Here is a 20,529-nt window from a genome sequence, read left to right as displayed (position 1 = left end):
GAGAGAGGGAATGAGGGAGGGGTTGAGAGAGGGAATGATGGAGGGATTGAAAGAGGGAATGAGGGAGGGATTGAGAGAGGGAATGAGGGAGGGATTGAAAGAGGGAATGAGGGAGGGATTGAGAGAGGGAATGAGGGAGGGATCGAGAGAGGGAATGAGGGAGGGATTGAAAGAGGGAATGAGGGAGGGATTGAGAGAGGGAATGAGGGAGGGATTGAGAGAGGGAATGAGGGAGGGATTGAGAGAGGGAATGAGGGAGGGATTGAAAGAGGGAATGATGGAGGGAATGAGGGAGGGATTGAGAGAGGGAATGAGGGAGGGATTGAAAGAGGGAATGATGGTGGGATTGAAAGAGGGAATGATGGAGGGATTGAGAGAGTGAATGAGGGAGGGATCGAGAGAGGGAATGAGAGAGGAATTGAGAGAGGGATTGAGAGAGGGATCGAGAGAGGGAATGAGGGAGGGATTGAGAGAGGGAATGATGGAGGGATTGAAAGAGGGAATGAGGGAGGGATCGAGAGAGGGAATGAGGGAGGGATCGAGAGAGGGAATGAGGGAGGGATTGAGCGAGGGAATGAGGGAGGGATCGAAAGAGGGAATGAGGGAGGGATTGAGAGAGGGTATGAGGGAGGGATCGAGAGAGGGAATGAGGGAGGGATTGAGAGAGGGAATGAGGGAGGGATCGAGAGAGTGAATGAGGGAGGGATTGAGAGAGGGAATGAGGGAGGGATCGAGAGAGTGAATGAGGGAGGGATCGAGAGAGGGAATGAGGGAGGGATTGAGAGAGGGAATGAGGGAGGGATTGAGAGAGTGAATGAGGGAGGGATTGAGAGAGGGATCACCAGCATGGGCCAGAGGATAAGTCCCGGGCGGGGGGGTTGGGGGGTGCAGTGGTGATTGGGGGGATGGCGATCGCGAGGATTATATAGTCGGAGGGCCACTCCTGGTTTCCTGGCTCCATAGTAGTGTTTTTTGAATAGTTTTATATAAAAGAACTGACCTTTAGTTGGAGGCCACTGGAGAACCCTGGGCGGAGAGACCAGACTCCTGTTCCCACTCATCGCTGACCAATTCCTGCAATGGGGCCTAAAACACATGTAAGGGGCCTCATGCCTGTTTTAAGGCAGCCGCCAGGGACACCTGAGAAATGGTCTGACCCCCAATATCAGATTGGACGTCTTTCTGGTGTCCCTGGGGCGCAGGAGATTGGTCCCCAAAATCGGCACCTGTACAACAGGGGCAACAAGGCCCAATTTCTACCCCATGTATTACATATTCTGTGGGATCGGACTGTGTAAAACATAAGACCATAAGAAATAGGAGCAGGAGTAGGCCATACACCCCCTCGAGCCTGCTCCGCCATTCAATCAGATCATGGCTGATCTTCGACCTCAACTCCACTTTCCCGCCCGATCCCCATATCCCTTGGTTCCCCTAGAGTCCAAAAATCCATCGATCGCAGCCTTGAATATACTCAATGACTGAGCATCCACAGCCCTCTGGGGTAGAGAATTCCAAAGATTCACAACCCTCTGAGTGAAGAAATTCCTCCTCATCTCAGTCCTAAATGTCCAACCCCTTATCCTGAGACTATGCCCCCTAGTTCTAGACTCTCCAGCCAGGGGAAACAACCTCTCAGCATCTACCCTGTCAAGCCCCCTCAGGATCTTATGTTTCAATGAGATCACCTCTCATTCTTCTAAACTCCAGAGAGTATAGGCCCATTCTACTCTAGTCAACAAAACATAGGGAAATTGGAGCAGGGCAAGAGACCAGAAACTGTCCATTTCTCAAACATCAACAAGGAACCAAAGATCCTCCTGAAAAAATCTAAGGGAAAAATCTGTTCAGTGGCCAATGGGATGAAAACTGTTGAAATTGGACCACTATAAAGGATATCGAGGCAGTGGAGAAGGTGCAGAAAAGATTCACGAGGATGATACCAGAACTGAGAGGTTACACATATCAGGAAAGGCTGAACAGGCTGGGGCTCTTTTCTCCAGAAAAGAGAAGACTGAGGGGTGACCTGATAGAGGTCTTTAAGATTATGAAAGGGTTTCGATAGGGTAGACGTAGAGAAAATGTTTCCACTTGTGGGGGAGACCAGAACTAGAGGCCATAAATATACGATAGTCACTAATAAATCCAATAGTGAATTCAGGAGAAACTTCTTTACCCAGAGAGTGGTGAGAATGTGGAACTCGCTCCCACAAGGAGTAGTTGAGGTGAATAGTGTAGATACATTTAAGGGGAAGCTGGATAAACACATGAGGGAGAAAGGAATAGAAGGATACGCTGATCGGGTGAGATGAAGTAGGGAGGGAGGAGGCTCGTGTGGAGCATAAACACCGGGATAGACCAGTGGGGCCGAATGGCCTGTTTCTGTGCTGTACATTCTGTGTGAGTCTCTAAATTTGTGTGAAGTGGATTTTTAAAATAAAGTCCCCCCCTCCGCCTCCCCCATTCTCTCCCCCCTCCCTACGTCGCTGACCTTTGCTGGGGGGAGAGGTACCACGAGCAGCAATAGCAAACCAGGGACCCATCCAGCACTGGCGGGCCTAGAGTGTCAGCTTGACAGTTTGGGGTGAGGGGGGGGGCGGGGGGGGGGGGAGAAAAGATCACAATCTGGGGCCCACTCCTGTCCTCGACTGACCGCCCGACCTCCACGCTCTCACGTTCCAGCGAGGGGGAGTCGCAGCGCGGCGGCCAGGAGCTGGTTCTCTCTCCTTGGCCACGGGGAAGAGTTAAAGACAATCCTGCCACTGTTCCACTGCCAGACGGTCTGGGTTTTTATTGCTCCCAGAATAATGGAATCTCTTTAAATCTGCTCTCTTGTGAGACTGGAGAGACTGAAGGTTATTAATGTAATGTTATTTTAGGCTTTTTAATTAGTCGAAATCTCTGAGTCGCTCCGTTCCCTCGTGGGGAAGGAGGAGATGGCATCATTTCCTGTTCTACTCCCCGTCACCCCTGACCCCTTTTCTCGTCCTTCACCTGGGAAAAGGTCACAGAATTTTTTCCCTTCCCGGATCCCTCAAGGATCTGGGCTCGTTTAACGGGCGTCCCTTCCTGCTCCCGAATCCCGGAAACGCTCCGTCTTCAGCCTTTAGGTGTCGGCCGTGGCTCCGTGAGTCGCAGTCTCGTCTCTGAGTCGGAAGGTCGTGGGTTCGAGCCCCCACTCCAGAGAACTTGAGCCCCGTAATCCGGGCCGACGCTCCCCAGTGCCAGTACTGAGGGAGCGCCGCACTGTCGGAGGGTCGGTACTGAGGGAGCGCCGCACTGTCGGAGGGTCGGTACTGAGGGAGCGCCGCACTGTCGGAGGGTCGGTACTGAGGGAGCGCCGCACTGTCGGAGGGTCGGTACTGAGGGAGCGCCGCACTGTCGGAGGGTCAGTACTGAGGGAGCGCCGCACTGTCGGAGGGCCGGTACTGAGGGAGCGCTGCACTGTCGGAGGGTCGGTACTGAGGGAGCGCCGCACTGTCGGAGGGCCGGTACTGAGGGAGCGCCGCACTGTCGGAGGGTCAGTGCTGAGGGAGCGCTGCACTGTCGGAGGATCAGTGCTGAGGGAGCGCTGCACTGTCGGAGGGTCAGTACTGAGGGAGCGCTGCACTGTCGGAGGGTCAGTACTGAGGGAGTGCTGCACTGTCGGAGGGTCAGTACTGAGGGAGCGCCGCACTGTCGGAGGGTCAGTACTGAGGGAGCGCCGCACTGTCGGAGGGTCAGTGCTGAGGGAGCGCTGCACTGTCGGAGGGTCAGTACTGAGGGAGTGCTGCACTGTCGGAGGGTCAGTACTGAGGGAGTGCTGCACTGTCGGAGGGTCAGTACTGAGGGAGTGCTGCACTGTCGGAGGGTCAGTACTGAGGGAGTGCTGCACTGTCGGAGGTGCCGTCTTTCCAATGAGACGTTAAACCGAGGCCCCGTCTGCCCCTCTCAGGTGAATGTAAAAGATCCGATGGCAGATTATTTCAAAGAAGAGGAGGTGAGTTCTCCCCGGTGTCCTGGCCAATGTTTAACCCTCAACACTAAAAAACAGATTATCTGGTTATTTGTGGGATCTTGCTGTGTGCAAATTGGCTGCTGCGTTTCCTACATTACAACAATGACTACACTTCAAAAGTACTTTATTGGCTGTTTGGGACGTCCTGAGGTCATGAAGGACGCTCTATAAATGCAAGTTCGTTCTTTCTTACTTTGCTGCAGGCCTGGTCAGCCTGTAGATATTGTGTAGGCCCGGAGGCCTCGCCCGCCCCTCACCGAGCTGCAGCGGGACTCCCATTCAGAGCCCGCAACCCGCTGGCGTTATGTTAACGAGTTCCCTCCCTCAGAATGGAACAGGCCTCCCACCAGGGGATCACTAGGCCGGGCCCCTCCCCCCTCCCCCCTCCCCCTACCCTCCCGCTCCCCTCCCCCACTCCGCCAGCCGACCACAAACCAATTTCACAAAGGGGCCTGAAACAGGTGCTAGGCTCCCGATTCACGGGCGCTACTGGACCTGACGCCAGTTTCAGGCACCTCCTGGACGGATACGTGGCCTGCAACACACGTTCCCCACCCTCCCACCGAGAAACAGGCACTCCCCGACTCCCTGTCGCCTCTGGGCGTGAGAGGGGAGTCTTGCCTTGGAGGGTGGGCTGACACTGGACTGGGGTCACTGGATGGTGATCGGGAGCCGGGGCCTGTTACCAACACCAGGGTCACCGAGAGGCCCAGTGAGGAGCCCCAGCCTCTGCCTCTCTGAGATTGGCCAACAGACCAGGGAATGGAAGTGGATTTTCCTGGTCTGTACGGGTTCAGCACCGCACCAGACAGTGACCAATGACCAGTACAGTCCGCTGTCCCCGACCCAGAGGCTTGTGCAGGGCAAGAGAGGGTGACTGCACATCACTTGCGCCAACTTGGCTGTTAACTGGGACACTGCTAACTCTGCTCAGGTTACAGAGTCTCCTTTGTTTCACTCAGTAATCTGCCTTCGATCGCACATTCTGATAAAACAATTACATCCACAGGCACTTTATCAAGGACCTGTCGCTACAGACCTGAGTACAAACCCTTGGCACTTTCACACACTCTGGATACTTGCCTGCCCCCTGGGTGTTGTGTCTCAGCCTCTAACTCCTCAATCCCATGCTGCTCTTCCCCTCCCGTTCTAATCCAATGACCTGATCTATCTGCCCATCCCAGCCTCTTCTCTTCCCGACAGTAAGTGTGGTGAATGGAGATCACAGCAAATCCTGCTCCACCTCATTGGATCCCAGCCCCTCAAACCTGTGCAAGTTCTCACCTCCCACAGGATGCACGCCCTCCAACCACCTGCAGCAGAAGAGACCAGACAATAGCCGGCCGAGTCCTGGAGTCCCTCACGTTCCTTTTCCCCGCGGTTCCTGTGTTTGAACTCTGGGTCGGGAGGTTTGGAAATTGATTTTTTTTTACCTGTTGCCTCATTGGAGAATAAATTCTCAATCGGCAAGTAGAGATATATGCAAATTAATCAGATCCAGTGATCTCTGTGTAATACATAGGGATCCAGTGATCTCTGTATAATACATAGGGATCCAGTGATCTCTGTATAATACATAGGGATCCAGTGATCTCTGTATAATACATAGGGATCCAGTGATCTCTGTATAATACATAGGGATCCAGTGATCTCTGTATAATACATAGGGATCCAGTGATCTCTGTATAATACATAGGGATCCAGTGATCTCTGTATAATACATGGGGGATCCTGTGATACCTGTTTAACATGGAACCATGTGATCTTTGCATAATACACAGGATGATGTGATCGCTGTACAATACAGGGGTTCCAGTGGTTTCTGTATAAAACACAGGATCCTGTCATCTCTGTATAATACACAAGGATCATGTGATCTCCATATAATACACAGGGTTCTGTGATCTCTGTATAATATATTTACCTCAGTGACTAAGTCACTGCCCGGGGAACCCGTACCCCAGTGAGAGTCAGTGTCTGTGGGACCCGTACCCCAGTGAGAGTCAGTGTCTGTGGGACCCGTACCCCAGTGAGAGTCAGTGTCTGTGGGACCCGTACCCCAGTGAGAGTCAGTGTCTGTGGGACCCGTACCCCAGTGAGAGTCAGTGTCTGTGGGACCCGTACCCCAGTGAGAGTCAGTGTCTGTGGGACCCGTACCCCAGTGAGAGTCAGTGTCTGTGGGACCCGTACCCCAGTGAGAGTCAGTGTCTGTGGGACCCGTACCCCAGTGAGAGTCAGTGTCTGTGGGACCCGTACCCCAGTGAGAGTCAGTGTCTGTGGGACCCGTACCCCAGTGAGAGTCAGTGTCTGTGGGACCCGTACCCCAGTGAGAGTCAGTGTCTGTGGAACCCGTACCCCAGTGAGAGTTAGTGTCTGTGGGACCCGTACCCCAGTGAGAGTCATAGAGTCATAGAGTCATGCAGCACGGATAGAGGCCCTTCGGCCCATCGTGTCCGCGCCGGCCATCAGCTCTGTCTACTCTAATCCCATATTCCAGCATTTGGTCCGTAGCCTTGTATGCTATGGCATTTCAAGTGCTCATCCAAATGCTTCTTGAATGTTGTGAGGGTTCCTGCCTCCACAACCCTTTCAGGCAGTGAGTTCCAGACTCCAACCACCCTCTGGGTGAAAAAGTTCTTTCTAAAATCCCCTCTAAACCTCCCGCCTTTTACCTTGAATCTATGTCCCCTTGTTATAGAACCCTCAACGAAGGGAAAAAGCTCCTTAGTATCTATCCTATCTGTGCCCCTCATAATTTTGTACACCTCAATCATGTCCCCCCTCAGCCTCCTCTGCTCCAAGGAAAACAAACCCAATCTTCCCAGTCTCTCTTCATAGCTGAAGCGCTCCAGCCCTGGTAACATCCTGGTGAATCTCCTCTGCACCCTCTCCAAAGTGATCACATCCTTCCTGTAGTGCGGCGACCAGAACTGCACACAGTACTCCAGCTGTGGCCTAACCAGTGTTTTATACAGCTCCATCATAACCTCCTTGCTCTTATATTCTATGCCTCGGCTAATAAAGGCAAGTATCCCATATGCCTTCTTTACCACCTTATCTACCTGTTCCGCCGCCTTCAGGGATCTGTGAACTTGCACACCAAGATCCCTCTGACCCTCTGTCTTGCCTAGGGTCCTCCCATTCATTGTGTATTCCCTTGCCTTGTTAGTCCCTCCAAAGTGCATCACCTCGCACTTTTCCGGGTTAAATTCCATTTGCCACTGTTCCGCCCATCTGACCAACCCATCTATATCGTCCTGCAGACTGAGGCTATCCTCCTTGCTATTTACCACCCTACCAATCTTTGTATCATCAGCGAACTTACTGATCATACCTTTTACATTCATATCCAAGTCATTAATGTAGACCACAAACAGCAAGGGACCCAGCACCGATCCCTGTGGTACCCCACTGGCCACAGGCTTCCAGTCACAAAAACAACCTTCGACCATCACCCTCTGCCTTCTGCCACTAAGCCAGTTTTGTATCCAAAGTGCCAAGGCACCCTGGATTCCATGGGCTCGTACCTTCTTGACCAGTCTCCAGTGTCTGTGGGACCCGTATCCCAGTGAGAGTCAGTGTCTGTGGAACCCGTACCCCAGTGAGAGTCAGTGTCTGTGGGACCCGTACCCCAGTGAGAGTCAGTGTCTGTGGGACCCGTACCCCAGTGAGAGTCAGTGTCCGTGGAACCCGTACCCCAGTGAGAGTCAGTGTCTGTGGGACCCGTACCCCAGTGAGAGTCAGTGTCTGTGGAACCCGTACCCCAGTGAGAGTCAGTGTCTGTGGGACCCGTACCCCAGTGAGAGTCAGTGTCTGTGGGACCCGTACCCCAGTGAGAGTCAGTGTCTGTGGAACCCGTACCCCAGTGAGAGTCAGTGTCTGTGGGACCCGTACCCCAGTGAGAGTCAGTGTCTTTAGGAGAGGAGGGGGAGGGTAAGATGTATTTGTAAGTGTTTTTGACAAAGCAGAATGATTTCTGGATCGAAGGATTACTTGGACCCTGCGGTGTGACAGGCCGGGGGAGATTCGGGCCAGTTTCGGGCCTGCCCTGTGTTTAGCAGCAGATTGAATACATTTCCAATTTGACAGATGCTTGACAGGTTGGTACAGGAGCTGAGATCTGAGACCAATCACCCCCCCTCTCCCTCCCCCTCCCTGAGCTGGTACAAAAGCCCCAAGCGGCTGATCTTGTCAAGCAGGCGAGATTTATAATCAGCCATTCTGTGCCTCTGTGAGATGCCAGCGCAGTGAGTCAGGCCTGAACCGATTAACTCCTTCACTCCCGCTGCAGGGCCCACCAGCTACCCCAGTGGCTCAGTGGTGAAATGTGCTGCCCAGGGTGGAAATGGACGATCCAGGCCAGGCACGTCCCAGATCAATTCATCTGGGCTTCAAAGATGTCCTTGTGTCCTGGGTTAGAATGGGGACAATCACCCAGGAGAGCCTCCTGATCACCTGCACGGACTTTCAAATTAGGACAGGATCAAGTTCGATGGTGATACCTCACATAGTCGAATAGCCTGCTAGCACTCATGCTCTGGGCTCACACATGATGAATGAGAGTGTGTGTGTGAGTGATAGTGAGCGGCAGTCAGTGTGTGTGAGAGAGAGTGAATGTATGTGTGTGCGAATGTCCGTGTCACAGAAACTGAGCGTGTGCGTGTGACAGAGTGAGTTGCCCTGGTCTCCACAGCGAGCCACTCCCGAGCCCGCTCCACGGGCACTGACCCCGGGGCCCGCTCCACGGGCACTGACCCCGGGGCCCGCTCCACGGGCACTGACCCCGGGGCCCGCTCCACGGGCACTGACCCCGGGGCCCGCTCCACGGGCACTGACCCCGGGGCCCGCTCCACGGGCACTGACCCCGGGGCCCGCTCCACGGGCACTGACCATGGGGCCCGCTCCACGGGCACTGACCCCTGGGCCCGCTCCACGGGCACTGACCCCGAGCCCGCTCCACGGGCACTGACCCCGGGCCCGCTCCACGGGCACTGACCCGGGGTCCCTCTCCACGGGCACTGACCCCGAGCCCGCTCCACGGGCACTGACCCCGGGGCCCGCTCCACGGGCACTGACCCCGGGTCCCTCTCCACGGGCACTGACTCGGGGTCCCTCTCCACGGGCACTGATCGGGGTCCCTCTCCACGGGCACTGACCCCGGGGTCCCTCTCCACGGGCACTGACTCGGGGTCCCTCTCCACGGGCACTGACCCCGGGTCCCTCTCCACGGGCACTGACCCCGGGGCCCGCTCCACGGGCACTGACTCGGGGCCCGCTCCACGGGCACTGACCCCGGGGCCCGCTCCACGGGCACTGATCGGGGTCCCGCTCCTTGGGCACTGACCCCGGGGCCCGCTCCACGGGCACTGACCCCGGGGCCCGCTCCACGGGCACTGACCCCGGGGCCCGCTCCTCGGGCACTGACCCCGGGGCCCGCTCCACGGGCACTGACTCGGGGCCCGCTCCACGGGCACTGACTCGGGGCCCGCTCCACGGGCACTGACCCCGGGGCCCGCTCCTCGGGCACTGACCCCGGGGCCCGCTCCTCGGGCACTGACCCCGGGGCCCGTACAATGGATGCTGGCTCTGTGTGCAAGCCTAGGCAGTGAGTGTCATGTGCTATTTGATTCTAGAGGGCACTGCGAGAGGCTCAATGCTGCTCAGGCTGGGGGCCCCTTCCTTCTCTCTACGGCTGAAGAGCCACCAGTGGGGGAGGGGAGGTTAAGCAGGAATTTTTATCCCTTGGAATTTGCCAGGCATTCCTGAGGAGACAGCTCCCTCATGACCCCTTTCACTTTGATTCTCTCACCTCCTCAGCCCCGTCCAGCAGAGCTCAGACCTGAATCTAAGGTTCCTTAAACCCACATCCACACGGACTGGCCCCGTCCAATCGTAAACCCGGCTCCCACCCTCCCCACCTGCCTCCTGAGACAGACCTGGTGGAGAACATCAACTCTACGCCTGGGACAGGGTCAGCAGTCAAGTGTGCCCCATTCTGATTGTGACATTTAACTCTGAGTGTGTCAGGTCACACCCAACAGGTGCCTCGCCCCTCCCCATCTCTGTCACCATCTCCAGCCCTGCAACCCTCCCAGATATCTGAGCTCCTCCGACTCCGGCCTCTTGTCCTTCACCCACGCCCTTCGTCCCACCACTGGCGGCCGTGCCTTCAGCTGCCCTAAGCCCCGGAATTCCCTCCCCAAACCTCTCCGCCTCTCTACCTCTCTCTCCTCCTTTAAGACGCTGCTTAAAACCCTCTTCTTTGACCAAGTGTTTGCTCGCCTGTCCTAGTGTCTCCTTCATTTGCTCGGTGTCAATTTTTGTCTGATTACCCTCCTGCAAAGTGCCTTGGGGCCTTTTACTACGTTAAGGACGCTAAATAAATGCAAGTTGTTGTGATCCAGATCCTTTCGAATTTGTGCGTGTTGATATTCACCATCTGCCGCTGCTCCCAATTTGGTATCGCCTGCAAATTTGGACAATTTGGACACAATTCCTTTCTATAAATCATTTATAAAAATTATACATAGCAGCGGCCCCGACACTGAACCCTGCGGCACTCCACTGGTAACTGGCTGCCCACCCTCCCTACTCACTGTCTACCAAACTTCCATTTGCCAATCTATTTTAATAAATTCCCATCGATCCCATGGGCTTGGTCATTACGCAGTATCCTATTATATGGGACAGCGTCAAATGCTTTCCTGAGATCCAGGTTAGTAACATCCACTCTCTCTCCTGTTAGATCTGTCATCTCCTCAAAAGAAATCCAGTAAATTAGCCAAGCATGGCCTCCCACTCCTAAAACCATGCTGACTTTCTCTGATTAGCTCATGCCTCTCAAGAGGCCCCCTTATATTATCCCTCACAATAGTTTCAAACATTCTCCCAACAGTGGAAGTGAGGTTTGTGGATCTATAATTTGATGGTTCATCCCTCACCCCTTTTTTGATGATGGGGGAGTCACATTCACTAATTTCCAATCCTCTGGAAATAATCATAAGGAAATGATTTCTGCATTTGTCAATGTCTGTGTGTGTCTATGGCTGTTACAGCAGTGACTACAGGTCAAAAGTACTTCATTGGCTGTAAAATGCTTTGGGATATCCTGAGGTCATGAAAGGCGCGATAGAAATGCAAGTCTTTCTTTGTCTGTGTGTCTGTGTGTCTGATTGTATATATCTGTGTGTGTGTCTGTGTGTGAATGTATGTCTGTGGGTGTGAGTGTGTGTGTGTCTGTATGAGTGTGTGTTTCTACGTGTGTCTATGTGTGTATGTGTGTGAGTGTCTCTGTGTGTGTGTGTTTCTACGTGTGTGTGTGTGTGTTTGTGTGTCTGTGTGTGTGAGTGTCTGTGTCTGTGTGTGTGTGTCTGTGTGTGTGAATGTCTGTGTGTCTGTGTGTGTGTCTGTGTGTGTGAGTGTCTGTGTGTCTGTGTGTGTGTGTGTCTGTGTGTGTGTCTGTGTGTGTGTCTGTGTGTCTGTGTGTGTGTGTCTGTGTGTGTGTCTGTGTGTGTGAGTGTCTGTGTGTCTGTGTGTCTGTGTGTGTGTCTGTGTGTGTGAATGTCTGTGTGTCTGTGTGTGTCTGTGTGTCTGTCTGTGTGAGTGTCTGTGTGTCTGTGTGTGTGTCTGTGTGTGTCTGTGTGTCTGTGTGTCTGTGTGTGTCTGTGTGTGTCTGTGTGTGTGTCTGTGTGTGTCTGTGTGTGTGTGTCTGTGTGTGTGTCTGTGTGTGTGAATGTCTGTGTGTCTGTGTGTGTGTCTGTGTGTGTGTGTCTGTGTGTGTGTCTGTGTGTGTCTGTGTGTGTCTGTGTGTGTGTCTGTGTGTGTCTGTGTGTGTGTCTGTGTGTGTGTCTGTGTGTGTGTCTGTGTGTCTGTGTGTCTGTGTGTGTGTCTGTGTGTCTGTGTGTGTGTCTGTGTGTCTGTGTGTCTGTGTGAGAGAGTGTTGTGAATGTCGGGTCTGTCAGGTTTCTGGGGACACAGAGCAGAGTGATGGCAGCAGCATGCTGGGACTGTGAATGTGTGGTGAGCAAGACTGTGAGAGATTCCAGAAAACATTGAGTTAAAGGAAAACGTCTGATGTGGGAGCAGGTGCTTGTAGTCATGACGTACTCTGTTCTCACTCGGGAGAACAGGATTCCCGCTCTGTACAACCAGTTCCCAATCTCAGTCTTTGTCTTTGGTTCCCTGAGGTAACGAGTAACAATCAGAGGCTGGGCCAACCCTCGCTGCCCGTGTGCGCCTGCTGGTGGCCAGGACTGGTAATGAGGGTTTGCCTGGTCTCTCAGAAGGCAAATGGTGTGTGGCCAAATGAGGTGATTGGCCTACTCTCCCCCCCACCGTGTGTGTTCTGTGGAATAACCTAATGAAGGTGCTGACTCTCCCTGGGGTACAGTCCCTGAAGGTGCTGACTCTCCCTGGGGTACAGTCCCTGAAGGTGCTGACTCTCCCTGGGAGACAGTCCCTGAAGGTGCTGACTCTCCCTGGGGTACAGTCCCTGAAGGTGCTGACTCTCCCTGGGGTACAGTCCCTGAAGGTGCTGACTCTCCCTGGGGTACAGTCCCTGAAGGTGCTGACTCTCCCTGGGGTACAGTTCCAACAGGCACTGACAGGCCTGGACTATAGCGGGGTAAAAGCAAATCAAGTTTCCTGCTCCTAGTCACAATCCGGTGAGCCCGAACGTCGGGATTAGGATCGGCCGTGATGCCCCCCATGGTGGAATAGTCCACTGCCGCTGAGGGGGTGAGATTCGGCGGGGGTGGGGTTCTCCCGGTTTTCCGCCAGAGCTTCGACGGGAGGATCCGCGGAACCCCAACAGGAACGGTGCAGGCGAAGAATTGGGAGACAGCCAGCACTCTCTGCGGGAATTCAACCCCTCGCCGTCCAGCCTCACTCACTGGCCAGTTAGCGCCCCTGGAACTGTACCCCAGTGGAGAGGAGAGAATTGGAAGGGAGGAGAGGAACACTCCCCCCCTCCCCCTCTCTGGGCAGCATTGATGGGACCCCTCTTTTCCAACTGACCCAGGCTGAAGGGAAGATTCAGGCCCCCTTCGCAAAGGACAAAGAGCCCGATTGATTTCTCTGACTTTCAAAGGTCTGAGTCGCCCGCCAGATCCAAGTTGCAATGATTGTGTGAACCAGTTTCTGCTGTCAGCTGGGCTGAGAGCTGAGCCCTTCCTTCCCCATGTGTGTGTTGAGGTAGCTGCCTGTCTCCACACCCCTATCTGCACTGATAAGGACTGCCTGAATTGGCTCACGGTACAGTGACAGTGTCTGATTACACGGAGACTAAAGAGACACCTCCCAACCCCCTCCTCAATCAGCAGTCACCCTCCCCCCCCTCCCCTCCCCACCCCCCTCCTCTCCCCCACCCGCCCGGTCCAGCTGCTCTCTGTCCCTCCACCTCATCCTAATGAGCAGTGCTCGAGGAGTTTGGCAGCCTCTCCTGGTGCCTCTGACTCTATTCTTCTCTAATTGAGATTAGACAGCAGATGTGGGGGAGTAGGAGGAAGAGACAGAGAGCGAGAGAGAGAGAGGGAGGGAGGGAGAGAGAGAAAGTGAACCTGCAGTGAGAGGAGTCAATGTGCAGGAATCGAATAAAGGTCTGATCCAGATAAAGGTACGGGTAAGAACGGAGGAGAGAAGCCAGGAGCCCTGGGGGGCAATCTGAGGGAAACGTTTAACTACACAAGAACTGGCAATTTGTGCAAACAGGTCGAGGCTGTTTCGGGCTGCAGGGAGACAGTTACAATAAACTCCATGGAGACCGAGAAGTTGGAGAATTGCGAGCCCGAGTCTCTTAGGCAGGCCATGGGCTACTTCGAGGGGTCCTTGCGTGAGGCGGTCAAGGAGGTCCACGTGGACATCAGCGCGTTGAAGAGAAGTGTGGACCAGCGGATTGAGGACATGCTGAAACTGGTGGCCCCGCTGTCCCGGACACTGACTGACCTCCAGCAGGAGAACAGGGAGCTCAGAGACCAGGTGCAGCACCTCTCCCAGCAGGTGGAGCGACTGACGACAGCCAGCGTCTGCGGGAATCGGAGGGCGGGGGAGAGGGATGAGAGCTCCCAGCAAGCCCTGGGAGTCAGCGCCAGCCATTTGCCCTCGTACGGCTCCACTACAACAAACGTAAGTAGCTGGTAAACGCGCCAAAAGGAAAGGTTGTTTAAAATGTCGCTTCATGGCAGCACCGGAGGTTTGATGGGAATCCCTGGTCTGGTGGGTCAGTGCAGCTTTTGCTGGGGTACGGGTTCCACAGACACTGACTCTCACTGGGGTACGGGTTCCACAGACACTGACTCTCACTGGGGTACGGGTTCCACACACACTGACTCTCACTGGGGTACGGGTCCCACAGACACTGACTCTCACTGGGGTACGGGTCCCACAGACACTGACCCTCACTGGGGTACGGGTCTCACAGACACTGACTCTCACTGGGGTACGGGTCCCACAGACACTGACTCTCACTGGGGTATGGGTCCCACAGACACTGACTCTCACTGGGGTACGGGTCCCACAGACACTGACTCTCACTGGGGTACGGGTCCCACAGACACTGACTCTCACTGGGGTACGGGTTCCACAGACACTGACTCTCACTGGGGTACGGGTCCCACAGACACTGACTCTCACTGGGGTACAGGTTCCACAGACACTGACTCTCACTGGGGTACGGGTCCCACAGACACTGACTCTCACTGGGGTACGGGTCCCACAGACACCGACTCTCACTGGGGTACAGGTTCCACAGACACTGACTCTCACTGGGGTACGGGTCCCACAGACACTGACTCTCACTTGGGTACGGGTCCCACTGTCACTGACTCTTACTGGGGTACGGGTCCCACAGACACTGACCCTCACTGGGGTACGGGTCCCACAGACACTGACTCTCACTGGGGTACGGGTCCCACAGACACTGACTCTCACTTGGGTACGGGTCCCACTGTCACTGACTCTTACTGGGGTACGGGTCCCACAGACACTGACCCTCACTGGGGTACGGGTCCCACAGACACTGACTCTCACTGGGGTACGGGTTCCACTGTCACTGACTCTCACTGGGGTACGGGTCCCACAGACACTGACTCTTACTGGGGTACGGGTCCCACTGTCACTGACTCTCACTGGGAAACCTCACACAAGTGACCATCTTTCAAATATGAATCTAGAGAGTAACTTTCAATAAGATATTCGACTACGAGTGCATCACATCCGAGCCTGTTCCTCTCCGACCTGACATCCACAAGCATCCATTTCTCAACAGGGGTCACCAGCCAGCAATCAGGAGCGGGAATCCTGGCTGATTTGTACCCTCTCTGGGTAAGGCCCCCAGCTACTGACACCCGAGTCTATAACTCTGCACCAACCGAGGAGGGAGTCTGGGTCCTGTCTGGTCTGCCTGGCTCAGTGCCATGTATTTGTCCACAGCCATCGTGAGAACTGCACCCCACTTACCGTATGTTGGTGTCAGCGTTCCTGCTCCTGTTCATTCTCTGGTGACCGCCCCCTCCCTCCCGCCCGATGGAAGGCGCGAGCGTGAGAGTGAGAGGCGAACACCGCGAGGCCCTCCACAGTCGAATAGCATGCTCACACTCACTGTCTGGGGCTCACACAGGGAAGAACGGCAACTTGGGTGACATACTGGAAGGCGCTGGGCGAACACGGGACCCTGGCACATACAGAGTCAGCGCTTTTAGGAGAGGAGCGGGGAAAATGGATGGGGGGGGGGGGGAAGGTGAAGTCATGTGACCTCCTGCCCTGTGAACGGCCACCAGGAGGCGGCAGACGCTGACCGCCCACCGTCTACGGCCCGTCTACGGCCCGTTGTGCGCCATCCACCCCACTCCCCGCCATCAATCAGGAACTCGCCATGTGCAGGGATCATGGTCACACACGTGTTTCCCAGCAACACGCGACACGCAGCACCTGATTTATTCCTAATCACGGTGCAATTTCATAAGGTCAGTGATGATGTCATCAAACTAACACGTTGAGAAAATCACCAAAGATTTACAGAGATTCCCCGAACTCCTGGGATTGAAAACTATGGAGTGGTGTCACAGGGCAATAGTACACGATAATAGTGCAAATACAACCAGTACTGTACCCCAGTGTTATACAGGGACAGACCTGTACCCACCAGTACTGTACCCCAGTGTTATACAGTGATAGACCTGTACCCACCAGTACTGTACCCCAGTGTTATACAGGGACAGACCTGTACCCACCAGTACTGTACCCCAGTGTTATACAGAGACAGACCTGTACCCACCAGTACTGTACCCCAGTGTTATACAGAGACAGACCTGTACCCACCAGTACTGTACCCCAGTGTTATACAGAGACAGACCTGTACCCACCAGTACTGTACCCCAGTGTTATACAATGATAGACCTGTACCCACCAGTACTGTACCCCAGTGTTATACAGAGACAGACCTGTACCCACCAGTACTGTACCCCAGTGTTATACAGTGATAGACCTGTACCCACCAGTACTGTACCCCAGTGTTATACAGAGACAGACCTGTACCCACCAGTACTGTACCCCAGTGTTATACAGGGACAGACCTGTACCCACCAGCACTGTACCCCAGTGTTATACAGGGACAGACCTGTACCCACCAGTACTGTACCCCAGTGTTATACAATGATAGACCTGTACCCACCAGTACTGTACCCCAGTGTTATACAGAGACAGACCTGTACCCACCAGTACTGTACCCCAGTGTTATACAGTGATAGACCTGTACCCACCAGTACTGTACCCCAGTGTTATACAGAGACAGACCTGTACCCACCAGTACTGTACCCCAGTGTTATACAGAGACAGACCTGTACCCACCAGTACTGTACCCCAGTGTTATACAGGGACAGGCCTGTACCCACCAGTACTGTACCCCAGTGTTATACAGGGACAGACCTGTACCCACCAGTACTGTACCCCAGTGTTATACAGGGACAGACCTGTACCCACCAGTACCGTACCCCAGTGTTATACAGGGACAGACCTGTACCCACCAGTACTGTACCCCAGTGTTATACAGTGACAGACCTGTACCCACCAGTACTGTACCCCAGTGTTATACAGGGACAGACCTGTACCCACCAGTACTGTACCCCAGTGTTATACAGTGACAGACCTGTACCCACCAGTACTGTACCCCAGTGTTATACAGGGACAGGCCTGTACCCACCAGTACTGTACCCCAGTGTTATACAGTGACAGACCTGTACCCCCCAGTACTGTACCCCAGTGTTATACAGAGACAGACCTGTACCCCCCAGTACTGTACCCCAGTGTTATACAGAGACAGACCTGTACCCCCCAGTACTGTACCCCAGTGTTATACAGTGACAGACCTGTACCCACCAGTACTGTACCCCAGTGTTATACAGAGACAGACCTGTACCCCCCAGTACTGTACCCCAGTGTTATACAGTGACAGACCTGTACCCCCCAGTACTGTACCCCAGTGTTATACAGGGATGGACCTGTACCCCCCAGTACTGTACCCCAGTGTTATACAGGGACAGGCCTGTACCCACCAGTACTGTACCCCAGTGTTATACAGTGACAGACCTGTACCCCCCAGTACTGTACCCCAGTGTTATACAGAGACAGACCTGTACCCCCCAGTACTGTACCCCAGTGTTATACAGAGACAGACCTGTACCCCCCAGTACTGTACCCCAGTGTTATACAGTGACAGACCTGTACCCACCAGTACTGTACCCCAGTGTTATACAGAGACAGACCTGTACCCCCAGTACTGTACCCCAGTGTTATACAGAGACAGACCTGTACCCCCCAGTACTGTACCCCAGTGTTATACAGAGACAGACCTGTACCCCCCAGTACTGTACCCCAGTGTTATACAGTGACAGACCTGTACCCACCAGTACTGTACCCCAGTGTTATACAGTGACAGACCTGTACCCCCCAGTACTGTACCCCAGTGTTATACAGGGATGGACCTGTACCCCCCAGTACTGTACCCCAGTGTTATACAGGGACAGACCTGTACCCACCAGTACTGTACCCCAGTGTTATACAGGGACAGACCTGTACCCACCAGTACTGTACCCCAGTGTTATACAGGGACAGACCTGTACCCACCAGTACTGTACCCCAGTGTTATACAGTGACAGACCTGTACCCACCTGTACTGTACCCCAGTGTTATACAGTGACAGGCCTGTACCCACCTGTACTGTACCCCAGTGTTATACAGTGAAAGACCCGTACCCACCAGTACTGTACCCCAGTGTTATACAGGGACAGACCTGTACCCACCAGTACTGTATCCCAGTGTTATACAGTGACAGACCTGTACCCACCAGTACTGTACCCCAGTGTTATACAGTGAAAGACCCGTACCCACCAGTACTGTACCCCAGTGTTATACAGGGACAGACCTGTCCCCACCTGTACTGTACCCCAGTGTTATACAGGGACAGACCTGTCCCCACCAGTACTGTACCCCAGTGTTATACAGAGACAGACCTGTACCCACCAGTACTGTACCCCATTGTTATACAGAGACAGACCTGTACCCACCAGTACTGTACCCCAGTGTTATACAGTGACAGACCTGTCCCCACCAGTACTGTACCCCAGTGTTATACAATCAGAGATTGTGGGCTCTCTGAGTCGGGCTGTTGTCATTAATTTTGCCTGATTTTAGCAGAGGGCGGATTTCGGAGGGCCTATACTCTGTGCTGATTGGTGTTTGAATGGGAGTTTGTGGACGCAGTATTACACTCTGATTAACCTGTGCCCATTGTGTTACTGAGGGGGGACACACGGCCTCCGCTGCGGCGGGGGATTGGGGGGGCGGGTGGAGCTGTGATTCGCAGTGACATCACAGGAGGTGCTGGAGCAGTATCCCCTCAAACGCCTTGGGGTGAGGGAGAGTACAGTGAGCGACAATTTAAGAACAGCAGGGGGAGTTCTCCCCGGTGTCCTGGGGCCTATATTTATCTCTCAACCCACATCACTAAAAAACAGATTATCTGATCATTTATCACATTGCTGTTTGTGGGATCTTGCTGTGCACAAATTGGCTGCCGCGTTTCCTACATTACAACAGTGACTACACTTCAAAAAGTACTTCATTGGCTGTGAAACGCTTTGGATCGTCCTGAGGTGGTGAAAGGCACGATAGAAATGCAAATCCTTTCTTTCTTTTTAGTCAGGGAACAAAACCCCAGTAGATTTAAAACCTGAATGTGTGAGCTTCACTTTTCACTGACCTGATTGTCCGTGGGATATGAGATAAACATATGAGAGATGTAAAACGGGAGAGATAATCAGAGAGAGACAGAGAGATAAACGGGGAGATAGTCAGAGAGACAGAGAGATAAACAGAGAGAGACAGGCAGAAGGGACAGAGATAGGCAGATAGAAAGATATATAGATAGAGAGACTGAGAGGGATAGACAGTGACAGAGAGAGGGAGAGAAACGGGGGGAGGGAGAAAGACAGGGAGAGAGACAGAGAGAGGGAGAATGAGAGAGAGACAGAGAGAGGGAGAGAGACAGAGAGAGGGAGAGAGAGATGATATTGAGGACAGGTGGGTTCAGGACGGTTTTGTTCCAAATTCAAAAGGTTACTGACCTCATGCAAATGGAGCTCGTTGCCATAGTAATAAAATCTCTGCCAGATAAGGACTTCCTCAGAAAAAAACACTCTGCAGCTACAGGAGTGCCCTGAACCCAGAGTGATAGACTCAGCATCTGTGAGACATCTCAACTCAACACCTGTAAACTGAGGTAGGGTCTTGTAAAAGGCCAAACACATCCAGGTGAGTGATGTTAGTTCTGGGAATTAGAACATGTCCCACTCTAGACACCTGGTGTCAGCACAGACACTCCCAGGGCAGGTACAGCACGGGTTAGATACAGAGTAAAGCTCCCTCTACACTGTCCCATCAAACACTCCCAGGGCAGGTACAGGGTTAGATACAGAGTAAAGCTCCCTCTACACTGTCCCATCAAACACTCCCAGGGCAGGTACAGGGTTAGATACAGAGTAAAGCTCCCTCTACACCGTCCCATCAAACACTCCCAGGGCAGGTACAGGGTTAGATACAGAGTAAAGCTCCCTCTACACTGTCCCATCAAACACTCCCAGGGCAGGTACAGCACGGGTTAGATACAGAGTAAAGCTCCCTCTACACTGTCCCATCAAACACTCCCAGGGCAGGTACAGCACGGGTTAGATGCAGAGTGACTCCCACTGGAAAGTGTGTGGGTGTGGCCTGAGGACAGGAACAGGCTTGGCTGTGATGCTCCTGAGGTTGAATAGCCTATCGACTCTCACTCAGGAAGAACCCAAGAGGTTCTTGACGGTCAGAATAGAGATGGACCTTCATGGTCTGTGTGGCTCAGTAAAGTACACCATGCAGTACAGTTACCCATTGGTTAATCCTGTACTCTAAGGGTTAATTGTGTTTCCATAGTAACAGAAATTCAAAGATCCCACCCCCTCTGCAGGCAGAGTGACAGGTCAGCGAGGCGACTGTGGGGGTGG

At 53.8% G+C, this 20,529-nt stretch overlaps 1 protein-coding gene across 3 annotated transcripts in view; it reads left to right on the top strand.

Moving 5' to 3' along the window:
• The first annotated feature begins 13,368 nt into the window (after positions 1–13,368).
• Positions 13,369–20,529, top strand: part of smtnl (smoothelin, like) — a 35,210-nt gene continuing 28,049 nt past the window's right edge. The window contains exon 1 of one of the 3 annotated variants that reach the window (XM_068008556.1): positions 13,369–14,119. In XM_068008556.1, coding sequence (XP_067864657.1) covers positions 13,751–14,119 — 369 coding nt within the window. In that variant the 5' untranslated portion in view covers positions 13,369–13,750. The remainder of the gene's footprint in view (positions 14,120–20,529) is intronic. The other 2 variants (XM_068008553.1, XM_068008554.1) reach the window with 2 other exon arrangements.

This window comes from Heptranchias perlo, chromosome 28 (assembly GCF_035084215.1).
Source record: "Heptranchias perlo isolate sHepPer1 chromosome 28, sHepPer1.hap1, whole genome shotgun sequence".
Taxonomy (NCBI): domain Eukaryota; kingdom Metazoa; phylum Chordata; class Chondrichthyes; order Hexanchiformes; family Hexanchidae; genus Heptranchias; species Heptranchias perlo.
Note: the sequence above shows the minus strand (reverse complement) of the source record. Positions and strands in the feature narration are given on the sequence as shown.